Here is a 26,003-nt window from a genome sequence, read left to right as displayed (position 1 = left end):
GGGTGGCTGGGGACTGAGTATGAATACCAGGCTACCGACGCAGCCATGACGTGGTGGCCAGATTCCACCTCCACATGCCTAAAAGGCCCAATTTCAAGTGCGAGCAAGCTAGCAGTATGGTATTGCAGCCTGGGGGTGGGTGGGTGGCAGGCTGCATACTTGCTCTTGTACTGCAAGTTATGGGGGAGGTACAATTAAACACTGCCCTGGGACAAGGACTTGCATGGGGATAGTTGCAAGTCTGCATCTTCTGATGCGGCAAGGATCACTTCTGATGGGCACGCTTTTAGGCAGTGACCTGGGTGTCAGAGATGCTTCCAGGGTTCTTCCCCATGCTGTTCCCATGTCTTTTAAGCACTGTATGTGTAGCGCCCCGAGGGTTCGGCTGCTACAGGGGTATTGCACCTCAGTCCAGAGGTGTGATATTCCACTCCCGGGTAAGGATGGAGTATGGACCAGGGCTCAGTTAGCTGCATACAGCACACACACCCCATTTCCGAGGGACAGCTCAACGGTGCTCCCACTAGACATAAGTGCAGGCACGACCGACTATGTCCCTGCCTGGAGTGGAGAGGGGGGTGGAACACCCAGTGCTGTAGGGGCAGATAGGGGTTGGTTCCTGAGTGTAGATAGGAGCCCATTGGTTGCTGGTCACCTGAGCTCATGGCTAGAGGGAGGTATAAAAGGTGGGCACCATCTTAGTTCTGGGTGAGTTCAGCCAGAGGAGAAGACAGGGAGTAGAGGCTCTGTAGGAGCTCTACTCCAGGAGGGCCTAGTGAGAGGCCGAGGAGGAGGTGATGGGGAGCTGGGATTTTGGCTCATCTCAGCTCCAAGAGAATGGAACAGAAAGGAACAGAAAGGAACAGAGAAAGAGAAGGAGAGACAGAGAAACAGAAGAGCTCAGGAACAAGAAGGTGGAAGGGACCCTAAGAACCCACGAGAATCCAGGGTGCAGGGTCAGGCAGATTAAGGGTACCGGATCCCAAGTTGGTGGAGGAGAAACAACCCTCAGCCAAAGACCGGTCGTCGTGATCATCTATTGGTGCGACTCCTAATCAAACCTGCTAGGAGGGCACCATATAGGACAGCGGAGGACGGGGCCCACGTTTAACCGCACAAGTCCGCGGCAGCCGGACAAAAGTGGGTCACTGGTGAGGCAGGCCAGAGAAAGGATTAAAGGGGGTCCTGTGCCATGCTCTTGACTGCTTGGGAGTTGACCGAGCCCCACACCTGGTGGACGCAGCACGGCTCGGGCGGTCACTGCCGACGGAAGTGACCCGGAACAAACGAACTGTGAGTAAAGACCCTGGACTGTAACTTGTTGTCCGTGTGCTCCTTCGCTCCTCCGGAACTACCGGTACTGGGACCTTCACCACCATCACTCCCACCATCCACTACACTGCCCTGGGGCTGCACTCTTCCCGTGGGGAGTCACACTACTCTAGCTGCACACCTCATCAGCCCCAGCGGTCTGCATGCAGCGGCAGTTCCTAATAACCGCAATCCACGGGTGGCGTAGTCGGACATTATCTAAAGTACAGTAGCAGACTACCATTGGTCTGACCACCCTGAGCCTCGGGACCGGGCCGCCACTACTACTACTCCCATCGTTCCCTATTGCCCGGATCAGCGTGCCCCACGGCTCAGGGGGCGAGTCATATGCATGTGTCACACAGCACATGGCCAGATAAGGTTGTAAAATGTTAAAATGACATTTCCCTGTGAATGCATTTGTCACGGTTGAAAGCAATATAAACGTGCAAAAACGCATAAAAAATGCTACTTGTGAACATAGCCCAAGGTGTGGAGGAGTATTTTTGTTTTTGGTTATTTATTTTACCTTATACACAAGTCTTTACCCTGGAAAGGATGTTCCTTAACCCCTCTCCGACCTGGTCAGAAATAGTACGCACCAGGTCGGGAAGGCCGGTTCAGCGGGGGCTCCGGCGGTGAGCCCGCACTGAAGCGAGCACATGTCAGCTGATTATTGGAATCGCAATCCACCCGCGGCTGTTAACATGTTAAATCTCTGACAGTGGCAATTAACTCGCGCTTCCGGGAGTCCTAAGCCCCGCCCATCAGTGACCCCGTCACGTGATCGCGGGTCACCAATGGGTGGGCATGACAACTCAGGGTTTGCAGCAGACGCCTGTGGTTGTCATGTCTCAATTGCTATGAGCGCCACCTAGTGTTCAGCGCTCATAGCAAGTGAGCATTTCTCCTGCATACAAGCGATCTGCTCATCGCTTGTATGCAGTAGAAGCAATCAGACAACTGCTGCTTCTAGTATCCTCTCGAGACTATAGAAGCAAGCAGAAAGTGTAAAAAAAAAGTTTTTAAAAAAATAAAAAAAATATATAAAAGTTTAAGTCACCCCCCTTTCGCCCCATTCAAAATAAAATATATATATATAAAAAAAAAACACATACACATATTTGGTATCGCCGCGTTCAGAATCGCCCGATCTATCAATATAAAAGAAGAACTAATACAATCAGTAAACGGCGTAGCGAGAAAAAAATTTTAAACGCCAGAATTAAGTTTTTATGGTCGCTACAACTTTGCAATAAAATGCAATAACGGGCGATCAAAACATCGGATCTACCCCAAAATAGTATCAATAAAAACGTGAGCTCGGCATGCGAAAAATAAGCCCTCACCTGGCGCCAGATCCCGAAAAATGGAGAAGCTAAGGGTCTCGGAAAATGGCGTCATTTTTTTTTGTTTTTTTAGCAAGCTTTGGATTTTTTTTTCACCACTTAAATAAAAAAGAACCTATACATGTTTGGTGTTTATGAACTCGTAACGACCTGGAAAATAATGATGGCAGGTCAGTTTTAGCAATCTGTGAACGTGGTAAAAAAAGGACCCAAAAAACAACTGTGGAATTGCATTTTTTTGCAGTTTCACTGCACTTGGAATTTTTTTCCCATTTTCCAGCACACGATATGGTAAAACCAGTGATGGTGTTTAAAAGTACAACTCGTCCCGCAATAAATAAGCCCTCACATGGCCATATTGAACGAAAATTTAAAAAGTTCTGGCTCTGGGAAGAAGGGGAGCAAAAAAGGAAAACACAAAAACAGAAAGACCCATGGTCGTTAAGGGGTTAACATATTTCACAGAAAAGCACTTTCACTTTCGTTTTTGAACGTTTTATTGTGAGCCTGTAAAAGTGGCTTAATACCTCTGACCACGTTGTTGACAGCAGTGACCTGGGGGTCAGAAATGCTTCCAGGGGTGATCCCCATGCTGTCCCCATGTCATTTGAGCACTGTCACTATCGTTTTGGGCACTTTTTAGGCTTTCTACAGACTGCCGGGGGAGCCGCTGCAAAAATGTTCGGGTCTCCCATAGACTAACATGGGGCTCGTTGCTCGGGTCGAGCACCCGAGTATCACAGTGAGCTCGGCCCGAGCTTCGAGCACCCGAGCATTTTAGTGCTCGCTCAACACTAATCAGGATCTAAGACTTATGAGATTCGAAAACGTATCGATTGTACATCTAGATATATTATATACTTTGCTACATGTCATTGTGGACTCATATACGTGGGGTTAACCTCTCGTCAGATTAAAGTAAGGATCCGTTGTTATGCACACGCCCGGACTGACTGGCGTGTGCGGGTGTTGTGGTTCCACTGGACCATGGACCGGAGAGTGCCTGAAGGGGCGTGACTAAGTATCTGGCCGATCCGACCAAGGTGGCACGACGGCATACGACGCCAGTGCACCAGGGAGAAACCGGGCAGAGGGACCAGGTGCTACTCCAGGTCAAACTCCGGACACGGGGGTTGACCCACACTAGGATTACTGGAACAGGGAGGTTAGGCTGGCACAGACTGGTGGATGTAAGCAAACACGGCAGGAATGCAGATGGGTGGATACAGGCGAGTATGCAGGCAGGGAGGTACTGGCCGAAAGGACGGGCTGGAGCACAGAGAGGTTAAGACCCAGTACAGACTGGGTCACAGAACCGCAGATGCGGTAGACAACCACAGCAGAGAGGGAACGCCCGAAGCGGTGGGCAAGAACAGAGCAGGACGGGGCTGCAGGAGCAGCGAGCACAAGCAGGGCAGGACAGGACTGCCGGAGCAGCGGGCAGAAGCAGGGCAGGGCGGAAACCGCAGAAGCAGTAAGCAAGATAAGAGCAGAGCAGAAACCGCAGGAGCGGCAAGCAAGGCAAGAGCAGAGTGAAAACCGCAAGAGCGGCAAGCTAAGCAGGAGCAGAGCGGACACCGCAGAGCGGTAAGCAAGGCAGGAGCAGAGCAGAAACCGCAAGAGCGGCAAGCTAAGCAGGAGCAGAGCGGACACTGCAGAGCGGTAAACAAGGCAGGAGCAGAGCAGAAACTGCAAGAGCGGCAAGCTAAGCAGGAGCAGAGCGGACACCGCAGAGCGGTAAACAAGGCAGGAGCAGAGTAGAAACCGCAAGAGCGGCAAGCTAAGCAGGAGCAGAGCGGACACCGCAGAGCGGTAAACAAGGCAGGAGCAGAGCAGAAACCGCAAGTGCGGCAAGCTAATCAGGAGCAGAGCGGACACCGCAGAGCAGTAAACAAGGCAGGAGCAGAGCAGAAACCGCAAGAGCGGCAAGCTAAGCAGGAGCAGAGCGGACACCGCAGAGCGGTAAACAAGGCAGGAGCAGAGCAGAAACCGCAAGAGCGGCAAGCTAAGCAGGAGCAGAGCGGACACCGCAGAGTGGTAAACAAGGCAAGGGGATAGGACTCTGTTCACAAAGAACAGACGGAGAAGGAAAGGCAGAACCAGAAGCACGCACAGTACTTACATAGAAGCAGCGAGCGTACACTAAATTCACAACAGAGGTACAGAGACGACGAGAAGGAATTTAGGAGCGGGTTCAGACTCTGCAGAAAGACGCAGAAAACAGACATAGAGGGAAAAGGGAGACAAGGTTAAAGTAGAAACGAGGCACAGACAACAGGGAACAGAGGAACGGGAACAGAGATAGCAAGGCAGGAACACAAACAGGACTCTGTTCAGACGGGAACAGATACCGCAAGGCAGGGACACAAACAGGACTCTGTTCAGACAGGAACAGATATCGCAAGGCAGAGACACAAACAGGACTCTGTTCAGACAGGAACAGATACCGCAAGGCACAGACAGGCAGATCTAGGAATACGGCCCCTAGAAGGCGAAAGAACAGGCAAGAGGAATGTTCACAAGAACAGACCACAGTTCAGACACAGAACTGGAAAACAGGCAGGAAAACAGGATAGGACCTGGCATATCAGAGACAAAAAGCCAACTGACAAGAAACAATGCTCAGGCGCCATCTTGAGGAAGAAGGTGGTATAAATACCCAAAGATTGACAGCAATAGGCTGAAGGTGCAACAGGGGCGTGTCCGCAGCAGGTACAAGAAACAGGAAGTTCAGCGGGCGTCGCCCTATGCAGCCAAAGTGGAGCAGAGCAGAGCACAAGGAAAGAAGCCAGACCAGGAAGCTGGGCGGGAGATGAAGTTTGCGATCTTGCATGATGAGAGATGGAACACCATGCAAGAACGCCGCCAGGTATGCTACATCCGTGAGCATGTATTGGGCATTCAGGCACCAGTTGACCACTCGGATGTGTCCACGCTCAGGGCCATACCTCGTCATTTTAAACTATATCATAACTGTGACAGTACACAATTAAAAGTTAGAGGTAAAGATCAACTTGTTGGAACTGTAAGAGGTGGAAAGGTAAGCCAACGTTTGGCCCAATTAGAAACTAATTGGATTTGGACCTTGGATACTGTCCATCCCAAGGGTATCAACGAAAACTTGAGTTTTGTCCCACTTTTGTGATCACCCAATGTGAACACATGTACATATATGAGTTTTAAGTGTTTTTTATCATTGAATTTATTTTAATTATCCTTAGATGTTCACACGTCTATCTACGTATCTGATCATGATGTATTACAGATGCTATTATTATTCCATCACTCTAATACTTACGATGTGGGAGCTGCCATTATGAATAGTACATATCCTAAAACTAAGAAGATATCTACATCTACATCTATTCTATAGAGCCAAATGCCCAGTTGACCACGAGGAATCAGGGCTTTAAGATCGGAAACTATAACATTTTGAATATGGAAATGATGGCTATTTACTGTGTGGGAGCTATAATTGCAAATGTTAAGCACTTTGTCTGAATAAGATTTTCTATATGTATAAAAAGTCACTGATACCTATTAATGTGCAAAATGGCATAAATGTTAAAATTTGTACCCCTTGTAATTGTCACAATATATGTGTGGGCACTATATGTTCCCTTGAACCGATTTTGGGTGTAGACATGAGTTTAGTAGATTTATATGGCTGATCTGCCGTTTAGCCATTAGAATTCTCGATGGGATATGTACGATATATTTATAGTCTCCCACCTTCATTCCATATGATCATCCCTAAATACTTATTTTTGGGAGCCGAAGTATACATGCGTATCATGCCTGTGGCGCGCCCCCCGGCCCTCGGCATCTCATTGTGAGGACCTGCACTGCGTTCAGCTGATCGTGATGCGGGTACCACGTGATGCCGACGCTGTTGGCTGCTCCACCTGCCGTGACTCGATATTCGTCATCAAAGGTCGTCAAACAGATTGATCAGAACACGGATATCCGGCTCTGTGCACGTGGTGATTGGTGTGGGGACATTTAAAAACACTGATACTGCCATATACCCCCTGACAAAGGTTCGCCGAAATACGCGTTGGGGTGGATTTACACCATCCAGCCGGTGGTACGCTCCAGGCTTCCTATATGTAAGGTAGCTATATACTCTATTCTATACATATAATCATGATTTACCAACTGCCCCAGATTGGTGGGAATGTTGGAGAGATATTTTTGATTGGAGCATGTGAATGTAATCATTTACAGTACTGTTATGCCATAATGGCTGGCGGGTTGTTACATCCATTGTTTCTTGTACATGGCCATTGGTGTTAAAGACTCCTTATGCAATTGAACTTATTTTTTACCAAGATATGTTTAATAAAGATATATATATTTTTACATCAAACAAATGCTTATGGGCTTTATGTCGTGGCTTTTCCCATCCCTTTTCTTCAGTTGTTTTTGCAATGCCCTTTTGCTAGTTGTACATGAGTCTCCCCATTGTGGTGATATATCTTTTGTGAGATTATGCAGACTCTTCCGTGGTATGTTTTAATCATTTCGGCCATATCTGCAAATATGCTTATTCAAAATAGAGAGTATTAAATTAAACTTATAACATGAAAACAACTGCTGTATAAATTGTAAAGATCACCATAATTGTAATGCATGCAAATTATCCTAGAATTAAATAGCAATTAATAATATATAAAGTACATAGGAAAGGTAGCACTCACCAGTGGCAGCAGTAAAGCAGACGTAATTCAGAGAAAAGTTATCACGGGAAGCGGTAGGCTAGGTTGTGCGTGAGAGTGCAGGACTGGACATCACTGGAAGCCTACTGCTTCCCATAATGACTTTTCTCTGAATAAAGATTGTTTTACTGCTGCCGCTGGTGAGTGCTACCTTTCCTATGTTATCTATATATTATTATAGCAATCTTGGTGCAGCACCATGGACCATCGGCAGGCAGTTTTTTGCTTCTATCTAGATGATTACAAGTCCCATAAGCCCATAAGCTCTAAAGACTCGTGCCTTCAGTACTCCATTTCTCCTGGGATTCATTAAATAGCTATTAATACCTGTCTCATTAGATATTTCCCCATCAGAACACTGCAGACATTCAAAGCAGCACTTAAGTCTTCTTCCATTCATTAAGATTCTTCGATAACCTGGTGGACAGTCTTCAGTGCACTTAGAGACTGGAATCTAAAACGTAAGTGATGACATTTTTTAATACAATATATGAATTCTCATATTGTTGAAACTAAAAAATACTAAAATATTAAATATCTATAACATTTCTTTATACATTTACAAGTTTGTAAAGATGTGAAAAAATAAAAACAAAAGTAAAAAAATGGAAAATATATTGCAAGTAAAAACAATATTTTCCTATAAAAACAAAAATAAAGTAAAAAAAAGTACACTTATTGTAAAACAAGCCCTTATATAGCTCTAAAACACAATTGTTTGTAAAAAATTGCTTTTAGTGTGCAAAAATAGCAAATCATAAAAAAGTGTATATATACACTGCTCCAAAAAATCAAGGGAACACTTAAACAACAGAATATAACTCCAAGTAAATCAAACTTCTGTGAAATCAAACTGTCCACTTAGGAAGCAACACTGGTTGAAAATCAATTTCACAAGCTGTTGTGCAAATGGAATAGACAATAGATGGAAATTATTGGCAATTATCAAGACACACTCACTAAAGGAGTGGTTCTGCAGGTGGGGACCACAGACCACATCTCAGTACCAATGCTTTCTCGCTGATGTTTTGGTAACTTTTGAATGGTGGTTGTGCTTTCACACTCGTGGTAGCATGAGACAGACTCTATAACCCACTGAAGTTGCTCAGGTAGAACAGCTCATCCAGGATGGCACATCAATGCGAGTTGTGGCAAGAAGGTTTGCTTTGTCTGTCAGCGTAGTGTCCAGAGGATGTAGGCACTACCAGGAGACAGGCCAGTACACCAGGAGACTTGGAGGGGACCATAGGAGGGCAACAACTCAGCAGTAGGACCGCTACCTCTGCCTTTGTGCAAGGAGGAACAGGAGGAGCACTGCCAGAGCCCTGCAAAATGACCTCAAGCAGGCCACAAATGTGCATGTGTCTGCACAAATGGTTAGAAACTGACTCCATGATGGTGGTATGAGGGCCCGACATCCACAGATGGGGGTTGTGCACACAGCCAAACACCGTGCAGGACGCTTGGCATTTGCCACAGAACGCAAGGATTGGCAAAGTTGCCACTGGCGCCCTGTGCTCTTCTCAGATGAAATAAGGTTCACACTGAGCACATGTGACAGACGTGACAGAGTCTGGAGATGCCGTGGAGAGCGATCAGCTGCCTGCAACATCCTTCAGCATGACTGGTTTGGCAATGGGTCAGTAATGGTGTGGGGTGGCATTTCTTTGGAGGAACGCACAGCCCTCCATGTGCTTGCCAGAGGTAGCCTGACTGCCATTAGCTACCGAGATTAGATCCTCAGACCGCTTGTGAGACCATATGCTGGTGCGGTTGGCCCTGGGTTCCTCCTAATGCAGGACAATGCCAGACCTCATGTGGCTGGAGTGTATCAGCAGTTCCTGCAAGATGAAGGCATTGAAGCTATGGGCTTGCCCGCCCCTTCTCCAGACCTGAATCCGATTGAGCACATCTCGCTCCATCCACAAACGTCACGTTGCACCACACTCTGTCCAGGAGTTGGCATATGCTTTAGTCCAGGTCTGGGAGAAGATCCCACAGTAGACCCACCGCAACCTCATCAGGAGCATGCCCAGGCATCGTAGGGAGGTCATACAGGCACGTGGAGGCCACACACAATACTGAGTCTCATTTTGACTTGTTTTAAGGACATTACAGCAAAGTTGGATCAGCCTGTAGTGTGTTTTTCCACTTTAATTTTGGGTGTGACTCCAAATCCAGGCCTCTATTCGTTAATAAATTGATTTCCAATGATTTTTGTGTGATTTTGTTGTCATCACATTAAACTATGTACAGAACAAAGTATTCAATGAGAATATTTCATTTATTCAGATCTAGGATGTGTTATTTGAGTGTTCCCAATATTTTTTTGAGCAGTGTATATTGGTATCGGAATGATCTGAAGAATAAAGTTTTCTGACAACTTTTGCCTCACAATAAATAGCGTGGAAAAAAGTAAAAATACAAACAATATATAAACTTTTCTTTTTTGTTCACTCTGCCATCCAAAAATCAGAAAAAGGCAATCAAAATAAGATATGGAGACCAAAATAATACTAATAAAAAAGTCAGCTCATCCCACAGAATACCAGCCTCAACACTGCTTGTTCAGCGGAAAAATTAAAAGTGATACAGTTGAAACCGGAAGTTTACATACACTATATAAAGAGACACATATGCATGTTTTTCTCAATATCTGACATGAAATCAGAAAATACCTTACCCATTTTAGGTTAATTAGGGTGCCATAATGTTTAATATTTGTCAAATGCCAGAATAATGAGATAGACAAGGTTTTGAGGCATTTTTATTAGTTGCTGCAAAGACAAAAGCTTACATACACTAAGATTGCCATGCCTTTAAACAATTCTGGGCTGTCCATATGATCATGTCATTATGAGTTAATTAGAGACACACCTGTGGATGTATTTTAATGCACACCTGAAACACACGGCTTCTTTGTGCAGCATCATGGGAAAGTCTAAAGAAATCAGCCAAGATGTCAGGAAGACAATTGTGGACTTGCACAAGTCTGGCTCATTCTTGCATACAATTTCAAGATACCTGAAGGTGCCTCGTTTATCTGTACAAACAACTATACGCAAGTACATACAAGATGGGAATGTCCAGCCATCATACCGCTAAGGAAGGACACGGATTCAGTGTCCCTGAGATGAACGTGCTTTGGTCCAACATGTGCATATCAACCCAATGACAAAAGCAAAAGACCTTGTGAAGATGATGGCGGAAACTGGTAAGATTATGTCAATAACCACAGTGGAACTAGTACTGTATCACCATGGGCTGAAAAGCCACTCTGCCAGGAAGAAGCCATTACTCCAAAAGAAACATAAAAAATCCAGATTAATGTTTGCAAATGCACACAGGAACAAAGACCTTTTTTGGAGACATGTCCTGTGGTTTGATGAAACTAAAGTGTAACTTTTTGGGCATAATGACCATCGTTACTTTTGGAGGAAAAAGGGAGAAGCTTGGAAGCCTAAGAACACCATCCCAACTGTGAAACACGGGGGTGGCAACATCATGTTGTGGCGTTGTTTTTCTGCAGGACGGACTGGTGAACTTCACAAAATAGATGGCATCATGAGAAAAGAAGAATATGTGGCATTACTGAAGCAGCATCTCAACCCATCAGTCAGGATGTTGAAGCTTGGGTGGAAATGGGTCTTCCAAATGGACAATGACTCGAAGCATACTGCCAAAATGGTAACAAAGTGGCTTAAGGATAACAAAGTCAATGTTTTGGAGTGGCCATAACAAAGCCATGATCTCAATCCTATTGAAAATTTATGGGCAAAGCTTAAAAGGCAGGTGCGAGCAAGGCGACTTACAAACCTGGATCAGTTACACCAGTTTTGTTAGGAGGAATAAACCCAAATTCCGACCAACTATTGTGAAAAGCTTGTGGAAGGATATCCCAAACGTTTACCCCAAGCAATTCAGTTTAAGGGCAATGGTACCAAATATTAATGAAATGTATGTAAACTTTTGACTTTGCAGTAAGTAATAAAAATGCCTTAAAACATTCTCTCTCTCTTTATTCTGGTACTTGGAAAGGTTTATTCTGATTTCATGTCAGATATTGAGACAAACATGGATATGTGTCTTTTTATATAGTGTATGGAAACTTCTGCTTTCAACTGTAGCTATCAGAATTAGAGATGAGCGGTGTTCGACTAGAACTGTTCGCCAATCTCAAATTCGAGCTGTTTTGGGCGGTGTTCGAGTTGTTCGACGAACCCGAACGATTTGCAAAAAATTCGGCTGTTCGAGGTTATGTTCGATAACTGTTCGTGCACCAAAAGCGTGTCCTGCATGTCTGGCGCTATTTAGAGCACCAATCATGCAGGGATTGTCTGCCACTCACTGTAATGCCACAGCCATGGTGGTTGTGGCATTACAGTGATTGCCCAAATCGATGGGAACAGTGCTCACAGTGAAACATGAAAAGCCGGCAATTCATCAGCGGCATACACCGGTACCCGACAATTTAGAACAGAAAGAATAGAGCATCACACATAGATTAGATAGACAGAAACATGTCAGTCACATATATATGAAGTACAGTGACAGTGTTGCTTACTGTACTTGTCATTTAGTGTAAAGGATTTATCAAAAAAAAATAATAGTGTTTTCATGCACCGTCTCTTTAAAAAAGCCGGCCGGCAATTCAGCAGCGGTACCCAACAATTTAGAATAGAAGAAATAGAGAATCACACATAGATTAGGTAGATAGAAACATGTCAGTCACATATATATGAAGTACAGTGACAGTGTTGCTTACTGTACTTGTCATTTAGTATAAAGGATTTATTAAAAAAAATAATAGTGTTTTCATGCACTGTCTCTTTAAAAAAGCCGGCCGGCAATTCAGCATCTGTACCCGACAATTTAGAATAGAAGGAATAGAGAATCACACATAGATTAGATAGATAGAAACAGGTCAGTCACATATATATGAAGTACAGTGACAGTGTTGCTTACTGTACTTGTCATTTAGTGTAAAGGATTTATTAAAAAAAAATAATAGTGTTTTCATGCACCGTCTCTTTAAAAAAGCAGGCCGGCAATTCAGCATCTGTACCCGACAATTTAGAATAGAAGGAATAGAGAATCACACATAGATTAGATAGATAGAAACATGTCAGTCACATATATATGAAGTACAGTGATAGTGTTGATTACTGTACTTGTCATTTAGTGTTAAAATAAAGGATTTATTTAAAAAAAAAGTGGCGTGGGGTTCCCCTTAATTTTAGTCTCTAGCGGAGGTTAAGCAGACTGCTGGGGCAGATGTTTGAAGCCTGGGAAGGGGGTAATACCCACGGAGCTTCCCAGGCTACTAATATCAGCCCCCAGCGGAATACCTAGCATTTACTAGCTATTAAAATGGGGGACCCCCCAAAAAAATGACGTGGGGTCCCCCCTATTTTAATAGCTAGCAAAGGCTAGGCAGACAGCTGGAGGCTGATATTAATAGCCCAGAAGGGTGCCATGAATATTGGCCCCCTCCCAGGCTAGAAACACCAGCCGTCAGCCGCCCCAGAAATGGCGCATCCTTAGAATGCGCCAATTCTGGCACTTAGCCTCGCTCTTCCCACTGCCCTGTAGCGGTGGCAGTGGGGTAATAGGGTTGGGGTTGATGTCAGCTTATAATGCCAGCTGACATCAAGCCCAGGTTAGTAATGGAGAGGCGTCCCCATTACTAACCCCATAGTCAAAGTTAAAAGAAAACACAAACACCCAGAATAAAGTCCTTTAATTGAAATAAAGACACATTCCTTTATTGTTCTAAATTAAACCATACTTACCGTCACGCCCATTCCAGCTGAAGCCAACGATCTCCTGCAATAAAAGAAAAATAATAAAGCAACCTCATCCTTACCTTTCCATGGTTCCCACGACAGCTTCAGCTCTGCTACATCGACATAACAGGCTGGACCGCAGCAGAACGCCGCCATCCAGCCTGTCATCCCGCAGACACTGAGAAGCGCAGGCATGCTTGCGCTCTGCAGTGTCTGGCTGTGACGGCATCCAGATGAGCCGAGGTCATGTCCAATGAACTCGGCGCACCTCATGCACGTCACTGACAGCGTGGGAGAATTCTCCTGCACTCAGCACTTCAGCGTGAGAATTCTCCCACGCTGTCAGTGACGTACATGAGGTCAGCTGAGTTCATTGGACATGAATGAGCTCACCTCATGCACGTCACTGACAGCGTGGGAAACTTCTCCTGCACTCAGCGCTTCAGCGTGAGAATTTTCCCACGCTGTCAGTGACGTGCATGAGGTGAGCTCATTCATGTCCAATGAACTCAGCTGACCTCATGTACGTCACTGACAGCGTGGGAGAATTCTCACGCTGAAGTGCTGAGTGCAGGAGAATTCTCCCACGCTGTCAGTGACGTGCATGAGGTGAGCCGAGTTCATTGGACATGAACTTGTCTCATCTTTATGCCGTCACAGCCAGACACTGCAGAGCGCAAGCAAGCCTGCGCTTCTCAGTGTCCGCGGGATGACAGGCTGGATGGCAGCTTTCTGCTGCGGTCCAGCCTGTCATCTCGATGTAGCAGAGCTGAAGCTGTCCTGGGAACCATGGAAAGGTAAGGATGATGTTGGTTTATTATTTTACTTTTATTGCAGAAGACATTGGCTTCAGCTGGAATGGGCGTGATGGTAAGTATGGTTTATTTTAGAACAATAAAGAATTGTGTGTTTATTTCAATTAAAGGACTTTATTCTGGGTGTTTGTGTTTTTTTAAATACTTTACTAGAAATTCATGGTGGTCATGTCTAATATTGGCGTGACCCCATCAATTTCGGGCTTAGGGCCAGCTGATAATGCCAAGCTGGCCTTAACCCCTTTATTACCCAGTGAGCCACCGCACCAGGGCCCTGGATGAGTTGGGTACAGCGCCAGAAGATGGCGCTTCTATGAACGCGCCATTTTCTGGGGCGGCTGCGGACTGCAATTTGCAGCGGGTGGGGCCCAGAAAGCTTGGGCCTCCCTGCGCTGCGGATTCCAGCTCCCAGCTGCCTAGTTGTACCTGGCTGGGCACAAGAATAGGGCGAAGCCCCACGCATTTCTTTTTTAAATTATTTCATGAAATTCATGGAATAATTAAGAAAAAAAGGGCTTCCCTATATTGTTGTGTCCAACCAGGTACAAATAGGCAGCTGGTGGTTGGGGGCAGCCCGTCCCTGCCTGCTGTACCTGGCTGGACACAAATACAGTGCGAAGCCCCACGTCAATTTTTTTTTAATTATTTCATGAAATAATTTTTTTAAAAAAGGGCTTCCCTATATTGTTGTGTCTGGCCAGGTACAAATAGGCAGCTGGTGGTTGGGGGCAGCCCGTTCCTGCCTGCTGTACCTGACTGGACACAAATATAGGGCGAAGCCCCACGTCAATTTTTTTTAAATTATTTCAGGAAATTCATGAAATAATGGAAAAAAAATTGATGTTGGGCTTCGCCCTATATTTGTGTCCAGTCAGGTACAGCAGGCAGGAACGGGCTGCTCCCAACCACCAGCTGCCTATTTGTACCTAGCCGGACACAACAATATAGGGAAGCCCTTTTTTTCTTAATTATTCCATGAATTTCATGAATCTAAAAAAAAAATGCGTGGAGCTACGCCCTATTTTTGTGTCCAGCCAGGTACAACTAGGCAGCTGGGGGCTGGAATCTGCAGCGCAGGGAGGCCCAAGCTTTCTGGGCCCCACCCGCTGCAAATTGCAGTCCGCAGCCGCCCCGGAAAATGGCGCGTTCATAGAAGCCCCATCTTCTGGCGCTGTACCCAACTCATCCAGGGCCCTGGTGCGGTGGCTCACTGGGTAATAAAGGGGTTAGGGCCAGCTTGGTATTATCAGCTGGCCCCAAGCCCAAAATTCATGGGGTCACGCCAGTATTAGACATGACCGCCATGAATTTCTAGTAAAGTATTTAAAAAAAACACAACACCCAGAATAAAGTCCTTTAATTGAAATAAAGACACAATTCTTTATTGTTCTAAATTAAACCATACTTACCATCACACCCATTCCAGCTGAAGCCAACGATCTCCTGCAATAAAAGAAAAATAATAAAGCAACCTCATCCTTACCTTTCCATGGTTCCCACGACAGCTCCAGCTCTGCTACATCGAGATGACTGGCTGGACCGCAGCAGAACGCTGCCATCCAGTCTGTCATCCCGCAGACACTGAGAAGCGCAGGCATGCTTGCGCTCCTCACTGTCTCGCTGTGACGGCATCCAGATGAGCCGAGGTCATGTCCAATGAACTCGGCTCACCTCATGCACGTCACTGACAGCGTGGGAAAATTCTCACGCTGAAGCGCTGAGTGCAGGAGAATTCTCCCACGCAGTCAGTGACGTGCAGGAGGTGAGCTGAGTTCATTGGACATGAGCTCACCTTATGCACGTCACTGACAGCGTGGGAGAATTCTCCTGCACTCACCGCTTCAGCGTGAGAATTTTCCCACGCTGTCAGTGACGTGCATGAGGTGAGCCGAGTTCATTGGACATGAACTCGGCTCATCTGGATGTCGTCACAGAGAGACGCTGAGCAGCGCAAGCAAGCCTGCGCTTCTCAGTGTCTGCGGGATGAGAGGCTGGATGGCAGCGTTCTGCTGCGGTCCAGCCTGTCATCTCGATGTAGCAGAGCTGAAGCTGTCGTGGGAACCATGGAAAGGTAAGGATGAGGTTGCTTTATTATTTTTCTTTTATTGCAGGAGATCGTTGGCTTCAGCTGGAATGGGCGTGATGGTAAGTATGGTTTAATTTAGAACAATAAAGGATTGTGTCTTTATTTCAATTAAAGGACTTTATTCTGGGTGTTTGTGTTTTTTTTAACTTTGACTATGGGGTTAGTAATGGGGGTGTCTTATAGACGCCTCTCCATTACTAACCTGGGCTTGATGTCAGCTGGCATTATAAGCTGACATCAACCCCAACCCTATTACCCCCTGCCACCGCACCAGGGCAGCGTGGAAGAGCGAGGCTAAGTGCCAGAATTGGCGCATCCTATGAATGCGCCATTTCTGGGGCGGCTGACGGCTGGTGTTTCTAGCCTGGGAGGGGGCCAATATTCATGGCTCCCTTCCTGGGCTATTAATATCAGCCCCCAGCTGTCTGCCTAGCCTTTGCTAGCTATTAAATTAGGGGGGACCCCACGTCATTTTTTTTGGGGGGTCCCCCATTTTAATAGCTAGTAAAGGCTATGTATTCAGCTGGGGGCTGATATTAGTAGCCTGGGAAGCTCTGTGGGTATTACCCCCTTCCCAGGCTTCAAACATCTGCCCCAGCCGTCTGCTTAACCTCCGCTAGAGTCTAAAATTAAGGGGAACCCCACGCCAATTTTTTTAATAATAAATCCTTTATTTTAATACTAAATGACAAGTACAGTAACCAACACTATCACTGTACTTCATATATATGTGACTGACATGTTTCTATCTATCTAATCTATGTGTGATGCTCTATCTTTCTGTTCTAAATTGTCGGGTACCGCTGCTGAATTGCCGGCCGGCTTTTTTAAAGAGACAGTGCATGAAAACACTATTATTTTTTTAAATAAATCCTTTACACTAAATGACAAGTACAGTAAGCAACACTATCACTGTACTTCATATATATGTGACTGACATGTTTCTATCTATCTAATCTATGTGTGAAGCTCTATTCTTTCTGTTCTAAATTGTCGGGTACAGATGCTGAATTGCCGGCCGGCTTTTTTAAAGAGACGGTGCATGAAAACACTAATATTTTTTTTAATAAATCCTTTACACTAAATGACAAGTGCAGTAACCAACACTGTCACTGTGCTTCTTATATGTGTGACTGACATGTTTCTATCTATCTAATCTATGTGTGATGCTCTATTCCTTCTTGTCTAAATTGTCGGGTACCGGTGTATGCCGCTGCTGAATTTGCCGGCCGGCTTTTTTAAAGAGAGTGTCTTCTGAGCAGTTTGTCAGCTTTTGGACACCTTTGCAGGTGTTTTCTATGTGTTTCTATGTGTTTTTGTTTGCCTGCCATTGGTTTTAACGGTGTTCGACGGTGTTCTAAGGTGTTCGACGAACAGTTCGACGAACAGTTCCTCGAACATCCCGGTGTTCGACGAACCGAACCGAACCCGAACACTACGGGGGTGGCTCAACACTAGTTGTGATAGCTGCTTTAGACTCCGTTTTGGAAGATGAGATTCTTAAAGCTCAGGAGAATGCCCCATCTAACACTCCTCATGGGAGGTTGTTTGTGCCTGGGACCTTTAGGAGAGATTTGTTTGTTGAGTGTCACGAATCTCGGTTGGCAGGTCATCCCGGAATCTCTGAGACCAAGAGACTGGTGGGTCGCAGTTTTTGGTGGCCTGGATGGCAGAAGGAAGTCATTAAGTGGGTGCGCCAATGTACTATATGTGCTAGATCTAAGTCCTCACATACTCCTGCTGCGGGGTTGCTTTGTCCTTTGGAGGTCCCCAGTGCTCCTTGGACACATTTGGCTATGGACTTTATAACTGACCTTCCCCCCTCTGAGGGTTTTACTGTCATCTGGGTGGTCGTGGACCGTTTTAGCAAGATGTGTCACTTGGTTCCCTTCGTCAAACTGCCCTGCGCTAAAACTCTCGCTAAGACCTTTGTCAAAGAAATTGTCAGACTTCATGGCGTTCCTACTGACATTGTTTCTGATAGGGGTCCTCAGTTCGTGGCTCGTTTTTGGCGTGCCTTTTGTGACAGGTTGGGAATTCATTTGTCGTTTTCGTCCGGATATCATCCTGAATCTAATGGCCAGACAGAAAGGAAAAACCAGGATGTTGAGCAGTTCTTGCATTGTTTTGTGGCAGACAATCAAGAGGGGTGGTCTGAGTTTCTGCCACTTGCCGAATTTGCTCTGAACAATCATACATCTTCTTCTGCTGGTTGTTCGCCTTTTTTTTGTTGTTCTGGGAGACATCCGTCGTTTGGGTCGTTCTCCAAGTTGGGATCTGCCGTGCCTGAGGAGGAGAATTTTTCCGGTGATTTGGAAAGAGTTTGGACGGATGTGCGTGGTAATCTTCAGGAGGCCAACAGAAAATCTAAAGACTACTTTGATAGGAAACGACAGGAGGTTTTGTTCGCTGTTGGTGACATGGTTTGGTTGTCCTCTAGGAATCTGCGGTTGAGGATTCCTTCTAAGAAATTGGGTCCCAAGTTTGTAGGGCCCTTTAAGGTGCTTCAGGTTGTCAACCAATCTGCTGTTAGGTTGGAGGTTCCTACCTCCTGGAGAATTAATCCGGTCTTTCATGTCTCTCTGTTAAAAAAAGCTGTTGTGTCGGATGGTGACGCCTCTGCCTCTGTTCCTCCGGTGGTGGAGGACGGGGAATATGAAATTTCTCGTATCCTTGACTCTAGACGGTATAGAGGTAGTTTGCAGTATCTTGTGGCCTGGAAAGGTTTCGGACCCGAGGATAACTCTTGGGTGAGGTCAGATGATGTTTCCGCGTCCAGACTTATCAGAGCGTTTCACAGGAGATTTCCTGATAAGCCTGGTCCTAGGGGATCCGGAGGATCCTCTAAGAAGGGGGGGTACTGTTAGAACCTTGCTGTTAGGTTTTTTTTCCTTTGCTGGTCACATGACCTTGTTGGCCTATTTAATCCTGCTCCGCCCTTCTGGCTTTGCTGGACTTCATTGTATATCTACTTTCTAGCTAGCCTGTGCTCTGTATCTATCTCTGTTAGTTTGCTTGGTCTACGGACCTCTATGTTCTATCTATTTAGTTTGTTCGTCTGTCTGCTACTATTTCTGTTAGGAGGTGTCCCATATTCCTTGCAGTCCTTAGTACTTGTAGGGATTCCCTCCCCACATCTATAGGTCTTCGTACAGACTAGATTAGGACTTTAGCAGGTCTGATCGCAGGATCAGGTTCCCTGTTACATCGTAGGGATTCAGCTGAGTCCTATAGTAGGGACAGATCTCCTCTCTTTCCTTAGCTTTGGTAGCAGAACATAACAGGTGGAGGTTAGTATAGATGGACTAATAGGTCAAGTCCCACACACTGCTACAAGCCGAAATATTTTTTCAGAGCTAGAAGCAGATAAAAATTATTAAGAATTTGCATCCTGGTGGAGGTTAGTATAGATGGACTAATAGAACAAGTCCCACACACTGCTACAAGCCGAAATATTTTTTCAGAGCTAGATGCAGATAAAAATTATATTGAATTTGCAACCTGGTGGAGGTTAGTATAGATGGACTAATAGAACAAGTCCCACACACTGCTACAAGCCGAAGCCAAAATATTTTTTCATAGCTAGATGCAGATAAAAGTTATATTGAATTGGCAACCTGGTGGAGTTTAGTATAGATGGACTAATAGAACAAGTCCAACACACGCTACAAGCCAAAATATTTTTTCAGAGCTAGATGCAGATAAAAATTATTTTGAATTTGCAACCTGGTGGAGGTTAGTATAGATGGACTAATAGAACTAGTCCCACGCAATGCTACAAGCCGAAATATTTTTTCAGAGCTAAATGCAGAAAAAAATTATATTGAATTTGCAACCTGGTGGAGGTTAGTTTAGATGGACTAATAGAACATGTCACACACACTGTTACAAGCCAAAGCTGAAATATTTTTTCAGAGATAGATGCAGATAAAAATTATATTGAATTTGCAACCTGGTGGAGGTTAGTATAGATGGACTAATAGGTCAAGTCCCACACACTGCTACAAGCCGAAATATTTTTTCAGAGCTAGATGCAGAAAAAAATTATATTGAATTTGCAACCTGTTGGAGGTTAGTACAGATGGACTAATAGAACAAGTCAAACACACTGCAACAAGCCGAAATATTTTTTCAGAGCTAGATGCAGATAAAAATTATTTTGAATTTGCAACTTGGTGGAGGTTAGTATAGATGGACTAATAGAACAAGTCCCACACACTGCTACAAGCCGAAGCGAAAATATTTTTTCAGAGCTAGGTGCAGATAAAAATTATTTTGAATTTGCAACCTGGAGGAGGTTAGTATTGATGGACTAATAGAACAAGTCCCACACACTGCTACAAGCCCAAATATTTTTTCACAGCTAGATGCAGATAAGAATTAATTTGAATTTGCAACCAGATGTAGGTTAGTATAGATGGACTAATAGAACAAGTCCCACACACTGCTACAAGCTGAAATATTTTTCCAAAGCTAGATGCAGATAAAAATTATTTTGAATTTGCATCCTGATGTAGGTTAGTATAGATGGACTAATAGAACAAGTCCCACACACTGCTACAAGCTGAAATATTTTTTCGGAGCTAGATGCAGATAAAAATTATATTGAATTTGCAACCTGGTGGAGGTTAGTATAGATGGACTAATAGGTCAAGTCCCACACACTGCTACAAGCCGAAATATTTTTTCAGAGCTAGATGCAGATAAAAATTATATTGAATTTGCAACCTGTTGGAGGTTAGTATAGATGGACTAATAGAACAAGTCCCACACACTGCTACAAGCCGAAGCGAAAATATTTTTTCAGAGCTAGATGCAGATAAAAATTATTTTCAATTTGCAACCTGGTGGAGGTTAGTATTGATGGACTAATAGAACAAGTCCCACACACTGCTACAAGCTGAAATATTTTTCCAAAGCTAGATGCAGATAAAAATTATTTTGAATTTGCAACCTGGTGTAGGTTAGTATAGATGGACTAATAGAACAAGTCCCACACACTGCTACAAGCTGAAATATTTTTTCGGAGGTAGAAGCAGATAAAAATTATATTGAATTTGCAACCTGGTGGAGGTTAGTATAGATGGACTAATAGGTCAAGTCCCACACACTGCTACAAGCCAAAATATTTTTTCAGAGCTAGAAGCAGATAAAAATTATTAAGAATTTGCATCCTGGTGGAGGTTAGTATAGATGGACTAATAGAACAAGTCCCACACACTGCTACAAGACGAAATATTTTTTCAGAGCTAGATGCAGAAAAAAATTATATTGAATTTGCAACCTGGTGGAGGTTAGTATAGATGGACTAATAGAACAAGTCCCACACACTGCTACAAGCTGAAGCCAAAATATTTTTTCAGAGCTAGATGCAGATAAAAATTATATTGAATTTGCAACCTGGTGGAGGTTAGTATAGATGGACTAATAGGTCAAGTCCCACACACTGCTACAAGCCGAAATATTTTTTCAGAGCTAGATGCAGAAATAAATTATATTGAATTTGCAACCTGGTGGAGGTTAGTATAGATGGACTAATAGAACAAGTCCCACACACTGCTGCAAGCCGAAATATTTTTTCAGAGCTAGATGCAGAAAAAAATTATATTGAATTTGCAACCTGGTGGAGGTTAGTATAGATGGACTAATAGAACAAGTCCCACAGACTGCTACAAGCCGAAATATTTTTTCAGAGCTAGATGCAGGTAAAAATTATTTTGAATTTGCAACCTGGTGGAGGTTAGTTTAGATGGACTAATAGAATGATGCTATGCCCAAAAGGTTTTACTTCACTAGGTGCAGTAAAAAAATTTGTATTTTATACACAGGTGGTGTAGCTTGCAACACAGGTAGGCTACTCCGCTGACTCACACACACTACACAAGGCCAAAAAGGATTTGCTTTGCTAGATTTAGCCAAATGCTGTGAAAAAAACTTGCACAGCAGTAAAACAGACCTGCCTGGCACAAAGTGATAGGAACTGATGTAACCTAGCCCTCAAAAGGACTGCAATTACAATTAGTCTTTACTCCCAAACTATCTATTTAAGAGCACAGACCTACCTGATAAAAGTGATAGGAACTGATGTAACCTAGCCCTGAAAAGGACTGTAATTACAATTAGTCCTTACTCCCAACCTATCTATTTAAGAGCACAGACCTGCCTGATAAAAGTCATAGGAAATTATGTAACCTAGTCCTTAAAAGGATTGCAATCACAACTATTCCCTACTCCCAAGCTATCTGTAGATTTGTGAGAAAATTGGCTTGAAATTAATAAAGTATAGTGCACACAGCAACAGCGGTGCCGTCTAACACGCAGCTGCAGCAGTGAGAAAATGGTGGCGACGGGGAAACTGGCTGGGTCTTATAGGGCAAGGACATGTGACATACAATGCCAATGACACATGCCCTTGCTAGTGTGAAAAAAAAGCAGTTCGCTCCGTGTGTGCACTGCTGATAGGCTGACAGATTGCACCTCCCCACTGTAAATGCGGGAAGGATAAAAAAAATGGAGATCTTCATTATTTCGAAAGAGATCCATCCCCTGCCCCTCCCCCCACCCTGCTGTACACTCAAACTACGTATTAACATTAATTTTCAGCATTACTAAGAAAAAATCCAGTTATGATTTTGGTGCACGAACAGTATCGAACATAACCTCAAACAGCCGAATTTTTTTCAAATTGTTCGTGTTCGCCGAACGGCTCGAACACCGCCCAAAACAGCTCGAATTTGAGATTGGCGAACAGATCAAGTCGAACACCGCTCATCTCTAATAATAATAGCTCTGCTTTTCATCACCTGTCTCATCTATTGCATTATTTCTGTGTCTTATTGTGTATAAATATGGGACTCTTCAGATTTTGGGTTATATCAGCCTGATGAAGAGGCCTGAGTAGTCTCAAAGCTTGCAACCTGTTACCATCTTTTCACTTAGCCATTGAAAGGTATCAACCACTGAGGACCGTCAAATCAAAGTATTTTTCATACGTAAGAAAGGGATTTTGACAAATCAATGAGGGTTTAAGGACCAAGACCCCGACGGATGAGTGTCTCACTGCGCAGTGCCTGTCCTATATTAAAGCTTTTATAAGTGATAGTAACAGTTTAGAAATAGAAAACTAATGAAAATTGAGTTCAGCCCCAGTCTTCTATGACGTTCCTCAAACGAAAAGTCACATGAATTAAAGTATAAAAACTTATTTAAGCAATAGCCTGATAGGTTGAAGTGAAGGGTATTTTATAATAAAGCAAACCATAAAAGTGCTTAAAGTGTTAAAATATATATTTATAAAGGACACCCTTTTGAGTTTGGTGGAGACCATTTTCAGTATTGTTGTTTGTGTATTTTTTAAGCTAGCTTCCGACATCTGATTTCTACACATATGAAATCAGCCTTTTATTAAAACAGACAATATGAAAACTCTTAAGCTGTTTGACATTTAAGAAAAATATATTTTCCCAAATATATAATTTTATTACAGGGAAAAAGTATTAAAGAAAGGCATTTAGATAACATATAACTTATTGACTGTTCAGCCAAATACATTAAATTAATCACACATGAAAAGAGGTTCCGATACTGACCTTGTCATTTTGCCAAAATACTTTACTACTATCTATGAAAAGCTGATCTTCTTCCTGCACAGATAGATTAAATATTCCAACATTTTTTAGAATAAACCAATTTTTAAACATTATTCTAAAAGTATTAATGTGATAGTAAGTGTTCATTACTCCTTTGTTATTAAAGTAAACTTCTTTTCCCATTGAATCTTGGAAATTAAGATTTCTTAAAAAGTACTGAAAGAAATGAAACAGTAATCAATAAGTATAGAGAAAAAAAACTTGGCTCATATATAGTGGCATAACTAGAGACCGATGGGCTCCAATGCAAAATTTGGACCTGTCCCCCTCCTTCCTGCATGTTGGTGAGATGTATGGGCACTTGTAGTGTACTAATTCCTATAAGGAAATACATGTTTCCCCATATTCTGTAGTAATGTCCCCCATACTGTACTAATGTCCCACATCTTGGGCCCATTTTAACCTAGATACTTTCCAGTATATATGTCCCACATCCTGGTATATATTTCTCCCATCCTGGGACCCTGTCTGGTATATATTCCCCTATTCTGGGTTCTTTCCTGGTATATATCTTCTCATTCTGCAATTGTTCTGCATAAAAATAAAGATAAAAAAAATTCTACCCTTCTACTCACCTTCTCCTGCTCCCACGTCGCTCGGTGTCTTCTTCTAAAGCCGACACATAGGCCAGCAGTTGACATCAGCACACCTGCTATGGGTGACGTATTAACTCACTGCCATGCACCGTATGCCAATGTCAGCTGCCAGCCTCTTACTGTGTCACGCCAGGTGTGGAAAACACAGAGGGAAGAGTGAAAGGGACTCCAGACTCTAGGGAATGGGGGGAGTGGAGACCTCCTAGTCTGGTCTAGTGTCACCATGTCTCAACTAACGTCCCTATATTGCCTCCTCAGCAATCGCCGCACGTGTCCCTCCCCCTGTCTTTCCCAGGCACATGGTTAAGGCTAGGGATGGGAAGAGATGAGCACTAGTCGATCTCCACTAAACTGTATGGATAACACGGGTAGACAAACAGGGGAAGAATGCTTAGCTTTAGATGACTACAGATAAATGCGAACTCGGCCTCAAACTCCAGAGAGGACTAAGTACTGCTCTTGCTAAACCTTCAAAAGTTGTAATGAATATAGCCGGCACCTCCCTCAAAGATACACCAGGTATTTATACACCTAGGCCAGGGAGCTAATTAGCAAGATGGAGTTAGCTGCTGGGTCCTAGAAACAGCCAGCCTCTAAGAAGATGTCTGTAATGCCAAACATAAAGATCTCCTGCAACCAAATGCAGGGCGACTGTCTGTCACCTCTGACAAACCTGTGACATATTGGCCGCTAGCATGTATTGCAGTGAAGGGACCCGGCAGGTCTCTGTGCCGCAATCCATTTCAGCTAAATGTACATCTTTAGATGCACATCCAGCTAAAATTGTCACTGTGTTGGCTGGCTTCCTCACGGGTCCAGTTGCGGTAACATTGTCTGCACCCTGCGTACGTTATGCCCATGTTCATAGAAGAAATTTGTTTGGATATTTGTTTAGATTATTTAAAACTGAAGAAGCTGAAAAATTTTGGTGATGACATAATAGGCTTTTTATCGACAGACTTTATCCTACAGCTGTATCCTCCTATAGCCATCGGCTTTCGGTATTCCTCGACGTGTTGGATTGCCTTGTGAACTGTTCAATGCTTGAGTATTTAGGCAGTTAGCATTCATGTCACTAATGTGTATTGCTTCAAAATTTCTGCATTTCTACAATCGATCGCAGCATTCCGGTGGCAAGGGGAGGTAAGTGCCACTTACTCACCTCTTCCCTGGCGTCCCGCTCTGTCTGTGCAGAGTCCAGGTGGTTGTCATGGTGGCCCGATGTCGTCATGATGACATCCGGGTAACCAGACATCAGGAAGTTAGTTAAATCGGGCTCAGTGCGCGGTCTAACTAACTTGTGTGCAGGGCTGCAGCCTGCATAACATAGAAATGATTCCTGCAGCATTTTAATGCTATGCAGGCAAACGGAGTTAAAAAAAATGAAAGTCCCATAGTAGGACAAAGTGTAAAAGTAAAAAAAAAAATCAGAAAGTGAAAAAAATAAAAAATTGTAAAAATATTAAAAAAAAAATAAAAAAATAAAAAATAAAAATATGCTTTACCCATAAATAAATATTATTCTGGAAAAAAAACAAAAAAACAATACAAAAAGTACACATATTTGGTATTACCGCGTCCGGAATGACCTGACCTATAAAACTGTCACACTAGTTAACTCCTTTAGTGAACACGGTAAAAAAATAAATAAAAAGCAAATAAAAAAAAATGCATTATCATCATACCGCCAAAC

General features: G+C 43.9%; 1 protein-coding gene across 1 annotated transcript in view; it reads right to left on the bottom strand.

Annotated features, from left to right (window-relative positions):
• LOC141219131 (vomeronasal type-2 receptor 26-like) overlaps positions 1 to 25,541 on the bottom strand; it is a 128,702-nt gene extending 103,161 nt beyond the window's left edge. Inside the window, exons 1-2 of the mRNA XM_073666018.1 lie at positions 25,473 to 25,541; positions 7,706 to 7,832 (exon numbers count right to left, since the gene is read on the bottom strand). Of these exons, the coding sequence (XP_073522119.1) occupies positions 7,706 to 7,832; positions 25,473 to 25,541 (196 nt within the window). The remainder of the gene's footprint in view (positions 1 to 7,705; positions 7,833 to 25,472) is intronic.
• Positions 25,542 to 26,003: the final 462 nt, after the last annotated feature.

Source organism: Phyllobates terribilis, unplaced genomic scaffold (assembly GCF_046119375.1).
Source record: "Phyllobates terribilis strain yellow unplaced genomic scaffold, ASM4611937v1 Scaffold_1__5_contigs__length_1240528914, whole genome shotgun sequence".
Taxonomy (NCBI): domain Eukaryota; kingdom Metazoa; phylum Chordata; class Amphibia; order Anura; family Dendrobatidae; genus Phyllobates; species Phyllobates terribilis.
Note: the sequence above shows the minus strand (reverse complement) of the source record. Positions and strands in the feature narration are given on the sequence as shown.